The following is a 19,324-nucleotide window of genomic DNA, read 5'->3' as shown; positions in this document are numbered from 1 at the left end:
TCCAGAAAGAAATGGTTGCCTGTTTTTCTGGCTGAGTTCATTGTTATAGAGCAATGCATAAATACTTGGACAATTAGATTTTTAGCTGATGCATGATTCCCAATACTTGGTAACAGTGAAACAAACATACACCGGTGAAAGGTAATGCTTTCCCTCATCATGAGGCTGGTGAGAGTTGTCTTTTTTACTTTCGACTTAACATACACACCGAGAGATATGGAATTTTGCTAAAGAAATAAATTAATGCTGTTTAACCTACTGTTATATGAATAACATCTACATGGCCAACATGTATTTTTTTTCCAAAAACCTGTGTCCAGCAGCATAATTTCCTATATTTCTATATTTCTTAGAAACACTATGAACAGTGAATACCTTTTTGAGTGACTTCATTTATTACCTCTATAATATTCAGGGGCAGTATATGAAATGTGACTAGTGTATGAATATGTTAACTTGTCAAAAGCCTAAAGAAAAAACAAACAGACCAAGCATCTCTACAAACAAAGTGCAAATATGATCTGTAGTCACCACAGATAGTCTGTCTACAGAGATGCTTCAATTCTGATATAACGTAAGGAAAAAAAAATCCACCCTGAACAACTTGCATATTAACCTTTATAATTAGCATGTGATCTTCAATTATGTCCAAGATTTAGCCTGTAAGGAAATTCTGAGTTCACTTTTTTTTTTTTTAGTTCTTTCGTCCACATCTTGGCCTATATTCACTTTGGTTAACAGTTTCCTAAATTACCCACAGTGCTGTTGGTGATGATGGTGCCAGTTGGAGGAGTTAGCACTTGCTTCATCTGATGCAAAGCCACAGCAGTTAACCACTATCTTCTCACAGGAAAAATACAAATACAGCACCAAAATCACTCAACCCATCAGAAATATTTCAAAATAAACATTTATTGTCTTCCAGGGTGGAGTTTTCCTTTACTCTAATATGTGAACACTAGAATAAAGTCGCAGTTGATGGCTAAAGCTTTCACACACAACTTCTAGAATGAGGTGATGTATCATGTTCTGGCATGGGCAGAAGTGATGAATGGGGCAAAGTGATGTTTTATTGTTTGCTCTCACTAATACAGGACAGTAATAAGGGCACTTCTCACAAAACATTTAATCTAAGCAATTCTTGCCATTCTTTCAAGCGCAGTCTTATGATAATCAGTGAAAATGGAGATATACAGAAGCTTCTGAATGTTTCTCCAATGTCGGATAAACAGTCATGTGTCCATGTGCCTGAGGAACTTGAACATTAAGCCACAAAGTACATTCACAAGTCTTTTTCCAGTGAGTGAGCGTTAAGGAAGAGGGAATAATCATGCCAGGCACAGGCTCGCAGTCCTTGTCGTGGACCAGGAGTGTCCAGTCTTATCTGGAAAGGGCCAGGGTGGGTGAAGGTTTTCATTCCAACTAAGCAGAAGCCAGACCCGAGTCTATTGAAAGCCAAGATCAGCTGATTAATCAGGTGGAATCAGTAGTGGTTCCTGCTTGATTGGAATGAAAACCTGCACCCACACTGGCCCTTTGCAGATAAGACTGCACACCCCTGTCCTGGACAGTTTAGTGCTTTCCCTGCTCTAACACACCCACTTTAATTCAGGAAAGCCTGTTAAGTAGCTGATTACTGGATCAGGTATGTTAGAGCGAGGAAAAATCACTCAAATGTGCAAGGAAACCTGTGATGTGTTGGATCGTAGAGTGATGTAGAATCAGGAACTCATGTTGTACACAATGATATGTTCTACAGCATATAAGCTAGCATGAGTGATGTGATCCCTCTGGGAAATCTGACATGGCTCTAGCTAGCTCTTCTCAGGCCGGTTCTTTTCCAGTACTGCCCTGGGGGTGAACTCCAGTTTGTCCTTCAGACTGAGGACTTGCGTGCTGTCTCGGCCCACCAGCTCCTCGAGTTTCCGGTCCTCGCGAAGCTCCGCGATACCCTTCTCTTCTCGCGGGGTTTTGGGAGGTCCCCGGATGAACCACTCCAGGTGGTAGCCCACCGCGCCCACTACGAAGGCCACAGGGAAGGTCACGTAGGGCGCATAGGTGCGCATAGCGGTCCACACCACCGGCCACATGGTGGCACAAACGACCCAAATGCAAAACGCTCTAAAAAATAATAAAGAAATATGCGTGTTAAAAGGTGTGCGAGAAAGTTATGTGTAAACATTATACATGTTCAACAAATACAAGGTTAAGTATGCGCTCACTCAGGCATTAGCGGTTCAAGGCATTAGCGGCTTGCTAACAAGTGGACAACGCTTTACATTATATTGCATTTCCTCGCTTATTGTTGTGTGTACATTTATCTGTTAAGCTCTTATCTTCACTAAGGTTTTACAGACTTTCTACAGTCACTTGGCTGAAAAGGTTCAAAGGTCTGGAGCCTCCATTACCTAATAACGTTTTGTAGGAATGGCGTGACAGCGCAAATATACCTCATACAACTCATTAAATTACGTTTAGTTAAGGCACAACTACATGTAATACGATGACTAAGGATGTATTTATAAAGACAAACACACCGTGAATTACTGCACCTACTGGTGTTGCTTCAGAGCAATTCCTTCATTCTTTCAGGCAGTACCATCAAAAATCCACTTCCTGCTTTTAGGTACCGCCTCTATCGTGACGTAATTGCGACGTATCGTGTTGTCATTGGTTTAAAATGCCGCCAGTTTCTGCGCGATGCTATGACGACAGCTTACAGTCTATGGACGACACCTAGCGTTCACCCTGTGCAACAAGCCTTCAGATTTAACGTTTTATTGCCTTTCTGCTGCGTAATTTAAAGATTATTTTAAAATAATGCCTAATCTCCTTAATTAGTATTAATGCCTTAACAATTTATTGGAGTCATAGAGCTTTCTTTTCCTGCACTTTTCATCTCCAGGACACATTAAGTCTGGTGATACATTAAAGGCTTGATTTAGATGTTTGGGTTAAAACTATTCAATTAAAGTGATCAGTCAAAGGGGCTCCTGATTATAAGAGCTCAGTAATAAATATATAGTGGGTGACCTCCTGGCTATGCTTCACTGATCCCTGAGGGTCCCTGGGCCCTACTTTAAGAACCACTGTTCTAAATGCTGTGTACATTTTGTACTTTTCACTTATAAGAGATGACGTTACATCCAAAGACGTGCACTGTAGTCTGATTGACATTTCCAAATTGTCCATGGTGTGTGAATGGGTGTGTGAGTGTGCCCTGCAATGGGTTGACACCCCATCCAGGGTTGAGTCCCCTGGGATAGGCTCCAGGCGAATGGATGGACGGATGGATATTATGATCACAATTAGATTACAAATATGATCACATAAATAGATTCTATCAGAAACACAAATTACAAATTCACTTAACCAATCAGCATTTGCTTTAATCTGGGGCAAAAAAAGCTTTAATCTACATAATTTCTGGCACAATGCTGTAAAAGATATTGAGTGTTACATTACAAAGTTTTGCCATTTTCAAATGGATTAATGGGCTCTTAATGGGATCTAGTGCTAAAACAAATATTACTATTTATATTAGCCAGTCTTCAATAAATTAAATGCAAATCTTTGTCAAATGTTACTTACAACCCCTCTGGATCCAAGCCTTCAATCTATTACAATACATCAATCTTAGACTGCACCATATCAGTTATTTGGTTGAATTAATGTAATGACTTTATCAGTAATATAGAAACTAAAGAGTTTCAGCTGAATGCAGTTGCAATATAAAATAATATAGTTAATAAAATAAAGCCCCACAAAATACATGATTGGCAGCAGATATAATAATGCAACTTCACTCCCTGAGTGAGCTGTTCTCCTAAAAGAATTTTTTTAGGCATTACATACACAGGTATGGCACACTTCCTGTTAGCTGTTCTTTCAACTTGCACTTTGAAATTGAAACAAATAACAAGCAAAGTAAGCAGTAGGAGTGCATGTATTCAGGGCATTTAGGGTGCGGGAGGTAAACTGCAGTGAAAGGCACAGTTATGATGGAACATCCGGAGTGCCCGGAGGTCTTTGGCACTGAAGGGATCAAACTGCCATCTGATGGAATGTAAATCTTCACATGAGCCGTGTGATGGTGCAGGCGAGAAAGTCCTCATAGCTCATGCGTACGTTGCCGGTCATGCCGGTGTCCTTCTCACGGAAGGCCTGGGTCATGCTTTGCAGTTGAGTGCACACTTGGATGAAGGAGTCGAGCTGGAGGGCATTACTCATGCCACGGACACAGTAACGGTTCACCAGGTTCTGAATGAACTGCGGGCTCAGGTTATAACCCAGCTGAGAGAGTGCTGAGGGAAGAAATGAGATTCACAGTATGATGGTCATATAAAAATGGCTGAATAATAAATGAAGATGAAAAAACAGAGCACAGGAAGGTTCATAAAGACCAAGTTCTGCAAATGTCAAATTATCATAATTGTACAGAAGGCACATTTTGACAGAGAAAAAAAAGAGATTATCTTTACTGTCATTATGTATATATTATGCAGCCTTAATGTATATTGTTTTTTCAGTTTTATAGCAGGTCTAGCCATTACAATATTGATATTGTGAAAGCCTGCAATATGCAAATGAGCACTTTGACACACTAGAGTTTTGTGTTCTGTGACCCTTTAGACATATTATACAGGTTCCATGTAAGTCTTGTATGGGTATTTTGATAAATAAACCTTAGCCTGATAGGAAATCATAGGTTTGTATAAAATGTATACTGTATAAAATTCTCATAAGAAGTTATTTTCAAGGGAAGAAAGGAAAACGCACAGCATACATAGTGTATTATAAATGCCTAAACACAAAATTAGTCACAAGCATTAGGCATAAAGAAAGGTGGCTTTAAACTATGGATCCCATAACAGTGAAAGGTGAAAATGAAAGGAAAGGATGGATTTAGTCCCTAAAATCTGCTGCAAAAGATATGATCTTGTATTGGTCTTCTCTTTAATCAACAGCACATGTAACAAATGTTAGACAGCTATAAATTACTTTATAAGAGAGTAAATGAACTCTCTTCTGACAGGAAGATCACACAGTCTAGTATCACAATCCAATAAAGATCATTAAAAGGAATAACCTGACAGAAGAGTTGTTCAAAAAAATCACAAAATGAAGAGAAAAATATACAGAGATAAGTGGGATCCATTATTTTTTGTTTTCTATTACAGTCTGAAAGGTATTGCTATCTGCCATTAGCAAAGTGATGATTACTGCAGTAATGTAGGCTAACGGAGTGGTAGGTAATGGTAGCAGGCAGATAATGATGTTAGACATTGATATAATAATAATGCTAGCTATAGACTTCTTTGACAAGTCAGAAAATATTATCATTTTCATAAAGTAACTAGTTAAGTTGAATATGTTGAACTAAGAGCACACTTCAGCTATCTCAGAATTTTATGCTGATTTTGAGAAGATAGTCATATCTGTCTGTTTTCATATTTGGATTTAAACCAAACATGGGCATGGACTATACCAGATTTTCATTTTTTTATGTGAACCCTACCACTATGAAACACTGGAAAACAGAAGAAAAAAGTAATTTTTCATTCATAAATTATAATAACGAATAGCAATTTGCAGAACATAACTTACTTTATTCAACTCCTGAACCAGATGCTCTGTGGAAATTTCTGGAAAGCTTCCGATCTTTCACCTAATGTGACTGAGTAAGCAAGCTAACTATGTTTCAAAGTCAAGAAACTGTTAATTAGAGTTAACAACATTAGCCATCTAATAATAATCTATCAGGTTTACATCAGATTTTGGGTTTGTTACATTCTGAAAAAAATCAGAAAAATTTGCTGGACGTGCAATCAGAATCTACTGTAAAGCTCGGACACACTCACGGTGTTTCTGTGAGTCTAACTGGGGTCTTTTTAGTGCCATTTCACTATAATGATCAAGCAATTTTCCGAGGTTTTCTTTTAGTAACGATGGAGAACGATCATTTAGGAACAATAAACAGGTGCAATGAACTTACAAGTTAATTTTTTTGGGGGGCCTTCAGAGGTATGCTGCCCTGTGCACAGCGCACAGACTGCGTGATCTATATGAAGCAGTAGCTATGCCCAAGTCTTTTTTGTGCTGCTTCTAAGTTGTAGTTGTGGTGGGAATGTTGCTGAAACTTGGAAATCCTCCTCTACAAGCTTCAGCAAAGTGTCTTTTAAAGTTCCACATTAAAATAAAAACCTCATACTGGCACCACTGGTTTTGTATCCTGATCCTGCTGAATCCCAGTGCTGCAGTCTGAAGCTTTATATACCAGTTGATATAAGCAGAGTTATATACATAACACACTGTATGGCCAAAAGTCTGTGGACACCTGACCATCACAGCCATATGTGCTTTTTGAACATATGATTAGAGATTTCATTCCCCTTTGCTGTTATAATAACCTCCATTTTTTCTGGGAAGACGTTTGAAGAAAACACTTTTGTTGTATTTTTAGGTGACTGCACCATACTCCAATGTTAAAATGCCTAAATTCTGTGTTCCTACACAAAATGCGTAAAGGTTGGCAGGTCTAAGGTGTGCTTTAATATGTTTTAATAAGAACGTCTGGAGAACCTGTACTGTGTGATATTTCATCCCATTGAATATACTGTATGTACATGAATAGGATGGCAAAAGCACCAGTTTATTTGTCCTCTGTCTGACTAACCTTGATGCAGCTCATTGCTGTTGATGGAACCTGAGCGGTCACGGTCAAACTGGTAGAAAATTGCCCGCCACTGCTGTAAAAACACCCAGAGAGCCGAGAAGCCGAATACGTCAATGCGGCCAGTTTTGGTCTTGTCGAACATATCTGCAAAACATACAGTCTCTTAATAGGTTTTCAATATCTGGATTCCAAAATCTGGAATATATACTGTTGCATGACTCGCTAAATGATCCACATTCACCATTAACATACTTAACTGAAGTCAACAATAGAAATGCCTGATCAGTAGAGAACAAGATTTAAGCTGTGTTAAAGGTACTGACTGATCATCATCAGGCAGGTTTCATCATTGAATGCTGAGTTGTTGGAGTTGAGCAGGGCCTGCTTTAGCTCCTTCAGGCTGATGTAGCCACTGTGATCGGCGTCAACACTCTGAAACCACTGATACGCCTCGGGGTTAACCCCTGGTGGAATGTTACCTAGAACATAAAAACTATTTGAAACACTGTCACATAGCAGTAAAAATCAATATGCTCTATAGTGGTATATTAAAGTCATAGAAATAGCCGATACAGCACCACAGCTGAAGCAGTATTACAGAATAAGGAAAAATAACAACTCTACAATAGATTTACCTTTCAGCTGAAGTAGAAAAAGCTAAGCTGTGTGTGTGATACTGTCAGAATATTAATGGACTGTATCACTGTCATATTGTTATATTTCACTTTGGGATGAAACCAGATTTACTGTAGCCTCTTGAGAATAATTACTCTGTTTTAGACATCCAGTGATTTAGCCCCCATGAGGAGCATTATCACACACTTCACACTGTATATAAAATCACTATGATTCGCACACACAGTCACTTGACATGATCACATCCAGCTTTCTAATTCCCATTACAAGTACAACCTGCACTAGACGTTATAAGCTGCAGATTGTGTGTTCTTGGACTGCAGTCAGTTCTCAGTCATCACGTAAGGGATATAAGACACAGCTGCAGTAAGCAAAATAAACAAAATTGTCTGCAGAACCTCATCACTTTCTGTTTTCTGTGTTTTATTCACAGACTTGTGCCAATACACACCTGGTGGAGAGGCTGCAGCAGTGTGTGTATGAATTTGCACTCTTAACCTTGTCATCAAGCAAATCAGACCAGAGCCACTGCAGATCACTAGTCACCAGAGAACACTTCCTAACGTCATGGGTTTGGTTATGCAGTACAAAACTGACACAGGTACACAATCAGAGTATGCATAGTTCTGAATTTGAAAGAGTATCCATACGGTGCCACAGTGGCTACATTTACATGCACATCTGTTAAACGTCTATATTCGGGTTGCAGCCATATTCCGAATACAATGTTTATATGCATACAGGCATCGGAATATTCATGTATACATTGTTGTTGTAAGTATGCCTGGGTTGCCATTCCTAAGTACCTAGCCTACAGCTAAGCATCTGTTAGCACCCACACTTCCTTGTGGAATGAGCATGCACATACAGTCAGGTCCATAAATATTGGGACAGTGACACAGTTTTGGTAATTTTGCCTCTGTACACCACCACAGTGGATTTGAAATGCAGCAGTCAAGATGTGACTGAAGCGTAGACCTTCAGCTTTAATTCAAGGGGTTTAACAAAAATATTGCATTAACCGTTTAGGAATTACAGCCATTTTTTACAGAGTTCCTCCATTTTCACAGGCTCAAAAGTAATGGGACAAACTGATATAATCATAAATATTAGGATTATTTTTATTACTTGGAGGTAAATCCTTTGCAGTCAATGACTACCTGAAGTCTGGACCCCATGGACATCACCAAATGCTGAGTTTCGTTGTGAAGGGGTTGTTCTTCAATAAGAAAAGAATTCTGCAATCATCCACTTTAGTTGTTTTCTGTGGTCTCCCAGGCCTTTAGGTGTTGCTGAGCTCGCCAGTGCATTCCTTCTTTTTAAGAATGTACCAAATTGTTGATTTGGCCCTCCTAAAGTTTCTGCTATCTCTCTGATAGGTCTGTTTTGGTTTTTCAGCCTAATGATGGCCTCCTTCACTTGCATCAACACCTCTTTGGATGGCATATTGAGAGTTCCCATGAACAGCTACCAAATGCAAATTCAACACTTGGAATCACCTACAGACTTTTTATCTCCTTAATTTATCATGATATAAGGAGGAAACAGGGCACAGCTGGCCATGAAACTGCTTATCAGTCAATTGTCCCATTACTTTTGAGCCTGTGAAAATGGAGGAACTCTGTAAAAAATGGCTGTAATTCCTAAACGGTTAATGCAATATTTTTGTTAAACCCCTTGAATTAAAGCTGAAAGTCTACGCTTCAGTCACATCTTGACTGCTTCATTTCAAATCCACTGTGGTGGTGTACAGAGGCAAAATTACCAAGACTGTGTCACTGTCCCAATATTTATGGACCTGACTGTATATCTCTTTTCAGTGGATTTTCTGAATAAGGTGTTTACATGCAACACAATTCCGATTAAAACAGGCTTATTGCAGGGGTGGGAATCAGAATTTGGGGAATCAGAACATTGTCTTAATCTGGGTAATCAGATTGCGGCGGTTACATGACTCAATACTAATCAGAACATAGACAAATTCTGATTAATATCGGAATACTGATGTGCATGTAAAAGTAACCATTGTTCTCTGTAAAAGCGCTATTAAATACCAATAAATCTGATTTGATGTCAAAAATAAAGAAAGAAAATGGCATGCCAAGACCCAGATAAGCCCTGGTGTATGGCAGCAATAAAATTCAGTTAGACAATGTAGAACACCAGTCGTGAATTGGACTGCCGTCTTTAAACAGACAAAAACCTTGATGTTTTCTAACCTCCAGGCATATGCTGGCCATATGGTCCACCCTGAGGCTGCCCATATCCTCCGTAAGGGGCTCCTGGAGCTTGACCACCTCCATAAGGAGCTCCAGGGGCCCCAGGACCTCCACCATAACCACCATAAGGTCCTCCGTACTGTCTTCCTGGTGCACCACCATACTGCGGACCCCCGGGAGGAGCCGGACCCCCATATGGCCCTCCTACAGGACCACCTGGGGGTGCCCCACCTCCATAGGGGTTACCTGGAGAAGGATGCTGTCGGGGAATGTTACCCCCTGCTCCTGGATAGCCCTGTGAATACAACAGAAATGCAATCTATTCCACTGTCTTCTGCATGCAGCTTATTCAGCATGGGCTTCCACATATAGTATAGAAAGATGCCTAATTTATTATAGATTTCCAGGTAGTAATCAGTGACATGCGACTTAGTTAGTCAGTGTTTATGAACCATTTTAAATTATAATAATAAAGCAGACTGATATATGTTAGATATATATAAATCTGTAGGTGCTCGTGCACACACATGACCAGTGGAGAACGTTTTGGTTAAATATCTGCCTGCTACATTAGCACAAACACATAAGCTCTGAATATACTGTCTTACTTCACTTCCGGGATTGTTTTAAACAGATATATAGCTCTCTTGGAGTCAAAAAGCGCTACTAACATTTAGACAAACAAGAGCAGAATCCAAATAATAATCACATAAACACATTTTTAATGTAGAAGCTACATTACCTGCCCGTAAAAACTCATTTCGCTGTATGAAGCAACTTCGTGTCGAGTATGAACGTTTGATTTTTTTTTTTGTCCCGCCTCTCGAGGCTGATTGGTCCAACTTAGTGTTTGTCATGAAACGCATCTTAATTTCCTACTCTGATTGGTTAAATTCACAGAAAAGGCTAAAGCCCGGAACTATGAGTCAGACAGCAGACACACCTCAATGGAAAGTTGTCATATTAACCAGCACTCATTCACTTAAATTAACCAATTTATCCATGTCAAGGTCCTGCAGTTAGGTATAAAATAGGTTAAATACAATATAGGTCAACTAATTTTTACTCTGGACCGGTATTTATGAATATTTTCATCCCAATTTTGACCTTTATTTTCACTACACTTTTTTATGTTCTTGATCAAACTGACAATAATTCATTAAGCAATCAATAAGTGTCATGAACAGCTATTAACAGCTATATATACACACACACACACACACACACACACACACACATATATATATATATATATATATATATATATATATATATATATATATATATATATAATATTTGTCAGCATTTACAAATGCTTCAGAGAAATCTTCAGTCAGACATCAGGGTGATCTACAAATTTCTTTTTTCTACTGGTAGAAGTTGGACAATGTTTCCATAAGACTTTATACCACTTTGCATCACGGCTTATACTTTTCATATTCTGCAGTATCTTCTTTTTTCGCCTTTCTGAAAAGGCAAATAAAAAAAAGGTTTCTTGGCTGCAACAAATGGCTACAAGACCATTAGACCATTCTCATAAGATTTCTCAAAGTGTTTGCTTTGGTGCCAGATGAATGTGCCAGACGCTGAGCAAGCATTTAATTGGATTTCTTTCTCTCTGTTGCAAAAATGACCTTTTATTGTTCATCAGATGAAGGCTTTTCCATTGTATTTTCTTAAATTCAACATCTTTGTTGAAAGCTTTGATTAAACTGACCAAAACTGTCACCATGCACCATGATATTTGAAACTCCTATTACACCCATTTGTTTATTTAATTTCACCAGCACATTTCGGTCAACTAAGAAGTGACCTCTTAAACTCAATCTGGTGTATGCAATTAGGAATTGAACAAATACATGAAACAGCTGGGGCATGAGGAGGGTCTGTGTTCATTTGTTCCTCTCACAAGATATCAATATTCTGGAAAATGCAAGTAATTATTGTATTACAGTTATTCTAAAGCTGTAGCGGTGAATCAATACACACTTCTGAAATGTGTGGGAAAATTTCCTATAATATTTATGTTTGTCCACCAGGGGACAGTATTTGGCTTTAAAAACAAACACAACCATTCTACTGAAGCCTTCATGGCAGCTAGTAAACACCAGAACATCAAAATTATAAAACACTTTTTTTATTTACATATATGCCAGCAGAAGATGTCTCAGCACAGTATTTGCTAAAATGATGGCCTTAATGATCCTTAGGCCTTTTAATCCCAGTATAACAGACATAACAAAGACGCCAGATATTTTTCAATAGAATGATACCTTCTTTGATTATTGTACAGGATTATTTTGCAGTTCATATGACTGTAAAGCATGCAACACCTTTAATGTCTTTCACATTATGTCAACTGTATAACTACAGCTTCTGAAATCACCGTCTCTCATGTGTAAAGGACTCCAGACACAGCAGCGACACTAACTGATTTTGCTAGCAGTCATGTCTTTTTTCAGACTGCTGAGGCTGTTTTTGGAGGAAGCAGTAGGATCCACTCTACACTCAAACTTTGATTGGGAAAGAGCCCTCAGTTCATGCTGCTGAACAAATCGCATGCGCTCTTGCTCTATTTGTTCATGAACCACCTTGTTACAGCGCTTACACACCAGGTAGCTCATCTCAATGATACACGTGAGGATACACAGGGCAGAGGAGGCAACCATAAAAATAGTGAAGATCCTCTTTTCTGTAGGACGGGACAGGTAGCAGTCCACCACATTAGGGCATGGATTGAGACTACATTTTGTCAGAGTTGGCAAGTCAAATCCTTTATAGATATAGTACAGGATGCAGAGGAAGCCAGCATCAATGACTGCTTTAAATATCAGACTAAGCAAATAGGTCCACCAGAGGCCACCACGCTTCTTTCCCGGGTTGGCATACAGATATTTGCCTTCCTGAGTGGTGGCAGTATTTTGATTCTTCTTTTCGCGGAACTTGACGTGGCCCACCACCATGAGAGATGGGCAGGTTATTAAGATGAGCTGAAGCGCCCACAAGCGGGTATGAGAGATTGGGAAAGTGTGGTCATAGCACACAGTAGTGCAACCTGGCTGAATTGTGTTGCACACAAAGTCTTTTGAATCGTCTCCCCAAACTGGCTGCGCGGCCACCACAAACACCAACACACGGAAGATAAAGACCATAGAGAGCCAGACACGACCAAAAACGGTGGAGTATTTGTTCACGCCGCTGAGCAGGGACTCCAGGAATAACCAGTTCATCTCTTCAGCTGGAGGTTGGCAGCTTACTCACCACTGAGGTCAGGAGACAGCTCCTGTACAGAGAGCATGATGGAAGATAAATCATCTGTATCATTTGTATCATTTACTATTTAACACTGTGGCATTTAGACATTTAGAACATGCTGTAAGTTCTGTATAGTTAAAATTTCCAAAGGGAAAACCAAAACTAAAAGACAAAGTTGGTGTCATGCTACATTTAGGTGACCCAGATTTCCCCTTGGCCTACTTATTTATGGAACATTAGGAAAATGAATGCAATTAAATAAACGTTTAGAAAGTCAATTGAGTAAAGATACTGAAATGATGTCTGCACTTCTCATATTTTTCTGTTTTAACATCCAACAAATAATGAGTTCAATGCAAAAGACTGAGTAATAATTTTGAATTATAAAATTTTGTGCCATAAATTTCTCAAATAATCACCAGCCAACTTGGACAGAAGTACACACTGTGTCTAAAGATGGTTTTCCTGCTCTGTCTTGTGCTAAATATTGCAGTACTTATTTAATTTATTTATTTTATGACATATATCACTGCTACCTGATTCAATTAAAATTTCCCCTCAAAGCCAAATGCATGTCAGGTTCTGAAAGTTCTCAGTTTCTGCTTTGCTGTCTCTGCTTCGTATCGCCTGATGATTTCCCAGAGGCTGACGCAGGGCGCACACTGCTTTACAGGAAGGACGGATGCAAGCAGGATCTGTTTCTCCTTGTTTATGCCTTGTTCGTGTTCGACAACAGGTCTAGGTTTGGTATTCCCAACAGTGACTCTTTGTCTAGATGAGTGCTTATTAGTGCATTGCAAGACCATATAGTTATGCCATAGTTTTCAATGAAAATAAAACAAAACCAAACAAACCTTGGACTATTTGAAGACTTAGTCTGTCTCCTTTATGTATTTAGCGTGCTGTGGCTTAAAGTGTTTGGGGTAAAAGATTTTCAGAGAAGAGAGACTGAGACAAGCATGGTTTACTCTCTGTAACTTAGTAACTTGTTGAAACTTAATACTTGAGAAGTAATACCATTTAATTGTCAGCAGAATGTTACATGGCGTTTGAAGTCCTAGAAACACTGATACGCACCCGCAGAATGCGCACACACATACGCAAACACTCGTATATGTTGACAATATCAATAGGAGAGGAGAAAATAGATTATTTACAGCCTCTGGCATAGTAAAGAGAGATTTGCATATAAAAACTTTAGTGAAGGCCTCTAAATGAACACACATAAATAAGAGAATTGCTGCATTGCTGAAAGGGTTACTATACCCATTTTCTTTCACAGCTCTCTCTTTCACAGTGCTACAGCACAAAGATTCCTTCACTAAGCCAGGGGCTGTAAATAATCCATTTTCTTCTCTCACACTACCTCAATGTCTGCTTCGATACAGCCCTGTCTTTATGTCTGGACAAACATCAGCACAATAACAACCACAATATAATCTACCAAACATTGTCATGTCTAAAAGCACCTAGTTTACAAAATTTACTTGACCAAATCCTACCTGTATGATCTTGTTAAAATGCCATACGACAGAAATCTGAAACAGGGCAGGTGCCCGAGCCTCTCCCTTTTTTGTTTGACGATCCAGACTAACATGATACATATAAAAACGTCCTGAAAGCAATACCTCCCTATAGCTACAGTACAGATGGGAGGGATGTTTCAGCAGCCTGTTAGACAACCTGGAACTATTAATATAATTGTATACTAGATAAGATATGATCTAGTAGCCAAACTGCCATGCAAAAAATGGAAGTGATTTTAAAGAAAATGTAGAGTTATGCCAATTTTGACAAGCTCATGCAGGTCGAGCCTTGCTAGTGCATCAAATGTGAAGCATTTATTGTGTACGGGTTCTCTTACTGGATGTTCAAATTGGATGTGTCTTCTGTATTTCTCTTGAGAAAATGACTTGGTGACTACAGGCCAGTGTTGCATGGTCAAAATACTTATCATCAGTCTCAAGTCCAGTCGCATCTCCAATCATTAGGTCTAAGGCTGGGTCAATATTAAGTCACATCAGTCTCATATAAGTCCAATAACTTTAAACAGATACATAAGTCAAGTCCAAGTCCAAGTCAGTGACCCAGAAGTGATGCTGTCACCAGTGATGATTTAACAGGGACATTCTGGCTACTCAACAAATTGCTGTAAGCTATAGAATACAGCCAGTGGTGGACAAATCAGCAGTTTGGGTAACCAGGACAAGCAGATTTCATGTCTACCATAAAAGTATTTTATTCAAAGCCCAGTGGACAAGTGGAATAAAAAGCCTTCTCCTTTACTGACTATCCCAAAACAGGTTTTCATTTATTATGTAAAGTTGGTTTCATTTGCTGCATAGTGATTGATTCACCTCAAAGCTGCAACTATGGCAGGTATTTGTGCGTTGCTGCACCACACACATTGGCTGAGGCATGACCTCGCTGACGGATGAAAGGGTTTTTTTCATAATACTGAGCAAAACTAAGTTATTTAATTTTCAAAGGGGAAACCAAACTAAATGCATTAAATCTAGACAGAGTTGGTGTCATATCACATTCACTTACAGGTAACCTGGATTCATAGTGGCCTCTTTACTTATTAATTGAACATGAAGATGAATGCAATTTGGAAATTCAGTTGAATAAAGATGAAATGATGCTGAAATAATATCTCCACTTCTCTTATCACATTTTAACATCTAACAAATAATGAGTTCAGTGCAAAGGCTGAGTGGAATCCTTTGCAGAAATGTTCATCTTTTTCTTCATAAAGAATTAACTCTCTTCTGTTCAAGAGCACATTCAGTGATTAAAGATGTTTAAGAATTTCCTCACTGTCTTTTGCTAAATATTGCAGTGTTTACAGAGTGTCCCAAAAGTCTCCAAACACAGGGGAAATTAACACTTTTTAGCAAAACGTCTTCCAAAATTTTTTTATGATAGCCTTTAAGAATGCCTTTGACAAAAGAAGAACGTATTGAAATCAGTCACATGGCTGGATCAGGAAGCTGTCGCAAGGTTGCAATTGACTTTAACAGGAAACATGGCAAACACGTTACAAGCACTGTTGCCAAACCTATTAACAAATTCAAAAAGACAGGAAGTGTTGCGAACCAACCGAGCAGTGGACGTCCATGAACATCCACTGACGAAGCACAACCGACGTGGTGCTGGTGTACAAAGTCCCTTATGTATGGAGACTTTTGGGACACCCTGTATTTATTTTATGATATATATCACTGATGCCTGATTCATTTAAAATTTTCACTCAAAGCTGAAGTAGAATGCATGTTATGTTCTGAAAGATCTCAATTTCTGTTTTGCTGTCTCTGCCTCATATGCGAAATTATGCCAGCTACCACTTTTTAGCCTAGTCAAACAGATTGTTGGGCAAGAGAAACATGGGAACCAAGCACATTGGAGCTCTCAGTTGCCAGATGAGCCAATGTAATTTTAATACTATATTGTAACTCTCTTTAAATAATAAGTAATTATGCCCCATAAAATGTTGAATTGTAATAAGCTATTAATTAAATCTGATCATTTACTAAAATCAAAGCTATTCACTGAGGTTAAAGTATTGTCAGTCCTTCCCTATATATATATATTATTGATTAGTTGTGATTCACTGATCAATTTTGTATGGAAAACTTCAACTCATCAACATCAGTTGGTTTACTTGAATAAACATACAGCTGGAATAAACAATATAAAGATAGTGAATGCTTTATAGTTTAATAAACTAGCCTTGTATCACATCCTGATTTTAGGCTGTTGCCATTCCACTGATAACAGACTGTGGACTCCTTTCTATGTAGTTTGTGACCAAACAAAGAGAGAAAGTTTTGAGATTAGGGATTTTTAAGACCTTGATTGCATATTAGGTTACATACATAAGGTCACAGTCCTCTTTTTTTTTTAGTTTTTTTTTTTTTTTTTTTATCTTATGTGATATATTATACAGCCCCTACCTGTAGATGTAAATAGATTATATATATGAAACATTTATTATTTCAGAGTTAGAGCATGTCAAAGTTAGAACCTAAAGTCAATTTAGGTCAATTTCAATGATTATTTCAAAGTCCATTAAAAAATTATAAAAAAAAAAAAGCAGTCCAAATAATACGTACAGTCCTGCTGACTTGCAATGTAAGGTACTTTGCTCATTGGTGAAATGAGTGCAGTCATTCTTGTGGTTTCCAAAAGACACACCCTCCTTACTGGAAGTCAAAGAAACATAATTATATTTTCTGATTCCTGAGCAGCAATCAGGAAGAAAGGTCTGTGACAGAAAAAAGGTGGTACCCATTGTACATGCAGTCATTCATTTCATTATTAACTGCACCTAGCAGGAACAAGGAAAGCTGTCATCAAGCAAAAAAGCCAGATCTTTTATTTAAATAGCTACAGCCTAATATTAATATAAAAACCTACTCCTAAATTTATGTGCAAACACAGAGAGAAAGCGAGAAAGGTAGAAAAAGCTCAAATGTACTCAAGAACCAGTGCAATTATCAAACTATGTCACACAAGAGGAGAACAAAGTACAGCGTGACCTGAAGAAGAAGTTACTAATGACTAGTATACTATTTATAGTACTAATTGCTAGCTACTGTCCTATATACTTGGACGCATTTGAGTGAGCTAATAACGTAGCTAGCAATTAATGGCATAGCTAACACTATGATGAATTCTGCCAGTAGTCCTTGTATACAGACACTACAAATGTCTTGACAATAATACAGTCAGGTCCATAAGTATTTGGAAAGTTTTGGAAAAGTGTAGACTTTCAGCTTTAAGCAAGGGGTTTAACAAAAAATATTGCATTAATCGGCTGAAAAGTAATTGGACAATTGACTGATAAGCAGTTCGGCCAGTTGTGGCCTGTTTCCTACTTATTTCATGACAAATTAAGGAGATAAAAGGTCTGGAGTTGATTCCAAGTGTTGAATTTGCATTTGGTAGCTGTTCATGGGAACTCTCACTATGAGGTCCAAAGAGGTTTTGACGCAAGTGAAGGCTTTCATTAGGCTGAAAAAACAAAACACACCTATCAGAGAGATAGCAGAAATTTTAGGAGTACCTAACCTATTTTAGGTACATACCACTGCCTACTGTACAGGTGTCCTGAGTGACTCTCACGCCACAACAAGGAGTCAGTAAGTCGAGTGAAAAGTTGGTTCTTGGCCTGTTTCTTGGAGGTCTGTCAAAAAATATAATTATATATTTTGATGTTGAGATTTAAACCATTTAATTGGTTCACAAATCACATCCATTTGCAGAACTTTAGGGGGTCTTTCAAAAACTTTTACAAAAACATTTTGCTATCTGTCAGAAAAAGCACATCTGTTGCTAGTTTGTTGTGTCTGTGTTTTTGGGGAGAAATTTTTTTTGCTGTTTGTTTATGCAAAACAAGAACAGAACATGCTGTTCTAGTTGCTAAAACATTGTGCTTCTATTTAAAAAAAAAAATCCTGCCTGGAGCAATATTCATCATGTTTGCTAACCCCTAAGATCATCGGGCTTCATTTTAGCGTGACTATTTTTAGCACAGCTAGCTATAAAGCTATGTTAAAAGGCTACGCTCATTATTTTCTTCCTTATGTTGAATTACATTTTTAGAGTTGGATTGCATAGCTCTGGATGTGACAACAGCGAGGACAGTTTTCTCCTCCATGAGCAAGAGGTGATGGATACCAAACTGTTCATGCGTGAGCAGCCTTACCGGTTTGTTATTGTCAGAACATCGTGTGAGTAACTAAACCATCTGAATCATCAAACCACAGCGGCGAAAGCTAAAGCGTGATGGGGAAAAAATCGACCTAATATTTTCAGTGTTTGATGTTGTGTCTTATTGATATTTCCAGCTGTACAGCAAATGATTTACTGATTTTGTCTTTGCTTTTTATACTGTAATATATATATTTTTTTCATATCACCAGTCTCTCAGCACTCAGCTCTTTTTTCTCTTTAAAAAGGATTCATTAGGTACAGAATTAATTAGCTAATGCTTACCTTGGTGTTTTGACACATTTTCTTTGCTAGCACAATCGGATAAACTTTAATTTTGTTTAGAGAATGAATTATATATATGATGCAATCAGTAAGGTTGGTAGTAGTCAAGGCTGTACAAACTTGAAAGAAACGCAGAGTAGTAGATTTAGAACTCTCTCTCTCTGTGTATGTGTGTGTGTGTGTGTGTGTGTGTGTGTAATGTATACATACATAAATAATGTGTCCTGGATGAACATAAATGATGAAATAAAAGAGAATGAAAAAGTTCAGAGAATGATACCACAGGTGAAACCGGATGAACATAAACGATGAAATAAAAGAGAATGAAAAAGTTCGGAGAATGATACCACAGGTGAAACCAGAACATCCTCATTTTTATGTGTAAACATTCCCACACACCCAACATGGAGAACAGGACTGTGAGTGTATTGGTGTGTGTGTGAGTGAGAGAGAGAGAGAGAGAGAGAGAGAGAGTGAGAGATACAGAGAGAGAGAGAGAGACTCAGCCTTCAGTATGACTCAGCCTTCAAATAATATA

General features: G+C 38.3%; 3 protein-coding genes across 6 annotated transcripts; all 3 read right to left on the bottom strand.

The window, feature by feature from the left end:
- Nucleotides 1-892: 892 nt before the first annotated feature.
- On the bottom strand, nt 893-2,683 carry smim12 (small integral membrane protein 12). Of its 4 annotated transcripts, none has more exons than XM_026929427.3 (2): nt 2,538-2,683; nt 893-2,121 (listed from the first exon to the last, which is right to left on the bottom strand). In XM_026929427.3, the coding sequence occupies exon 2, from the start codon at nt 2,088-2,090 to the stop codon at nt 1,815-1,817; it is 276 nt and encodes a 91-aa protein (XP_026785228.1). In that variant the 5' UTR covers nt 2,091-2,121; nt 2,538-2,683; the 3' UTR covers nt 893-1,814. The 4 variants fall into 4 exon arrangements, with proteins under 4 accessions (XP_026785228.1, XP_026785229.1, XP_053084520.1 ...); XM_026929428.3 differs by having other exon boundaries at nt 2,557-2,672; XM_053228545.1 differs by having other exon boundaries at nt 2,553-2,634.
- Nucleotides 2,684-3,368: 685 nt separating this feature from the next.
- pef1 (penta-EF-hand domain containing 1) lies at nt 3,369-10,381 on the bottom strand. The gene is made up of 5 exons (XM_026930214.3): nt 10,274-10,381; nt 9,532-9,826; nt 7,000-7,155; nt 6,677-6,820; nt 3,369-4,304 (listed from the first exon to the last, which is right to left on the bottom strand). The coding sequence occupies exons 1-5, from the start codon at nt 10,289-10,291 to the stop codon at nt 4,075-4,077; spliced, it is 843 nt and encodes a 280-aa protein (XP_026786015.1). The 5' UTR covers nt 10,292-10,381; the 3' UTR covers nt 3,369-4,074.
- A 1,281-nt stretch (nt 10,382-11,662) lies between these two features.
- On the bottom strand, nt 11,663-14,386 carry gjb9b (gap junction protein beta 9b). Its single transcript, XM_026930215.3, has 2 exons — nt 14,289-14,386; nt 11,663-12,814 (listed from the first exon to the last, which is right to left on the bottom strand). The coding sequence occupies exon 2, from the start codon at nt 12,759-12,761 to the stop codon at nt 11,958-11,960; it is 804 nt and encodes a 267-aa protein (XP_026786016.1). The 5' UTR covers nt 12,762-12,814; nt 14,289-14,386; the 3' UTR covers nt 11,663-11,957.
- Between the last annotated feature and the right edge of the window lie 4,938 nt (nt 14,387-19,324).

Source organism: Pangasianodon hypophthalmus, chromosome 23 (genome assembly GCF_027358585.1).
Source record: "Pangasianodon hypophthalmus isolate fPanHyp1 chromosome 23, fPanHyp1.pri, whole genome shotgun sequence".
Classification (NCBI taxonomy): domain Eukaryota; kingdom Metazoa; phylum Chordata; class Actinopteri; order Siluriformes; family Pangasiidae; genus Pangasianodon; species Pangasianodon hypophthalmus.
Note: the sequence above shows the minus strand (reverse complement) of the source record. Positions and strands in the feature narration are given on the sequence as shown.

Coding starts and splice junctions, on each gene's coding strand:
- pef1 (XM_026930214.3), bottom strand. Junction 6,821..6,999: donor AACCTGCCTGATGATGATCA/GTCAGTACCTTT, acceptor TATGTTTTGCAG/ATATGTTCGACAAGACCAAA. Junction 4,305..6,676: donor CAGCAATGAGCTGCATCAAG/GTTAGTCAGACA, acceptor TTCTTCCCTCAG/CACTCTCTCAGCTGGGTTAT.
- smim12 (XM_026929427.3), bottom strand. CDS start 2,090: ATGTGGCCGGTGGTGTGGACCGCTATGCGCACCTATGCGCCCTACGTG.
- gjb9b (XM_026930215.3), bottom strand. CDS start 12,761: ATGAACTGGTTATTCCTGGAGTCCCTGCTCAGCGGCGTGAACAAATAC.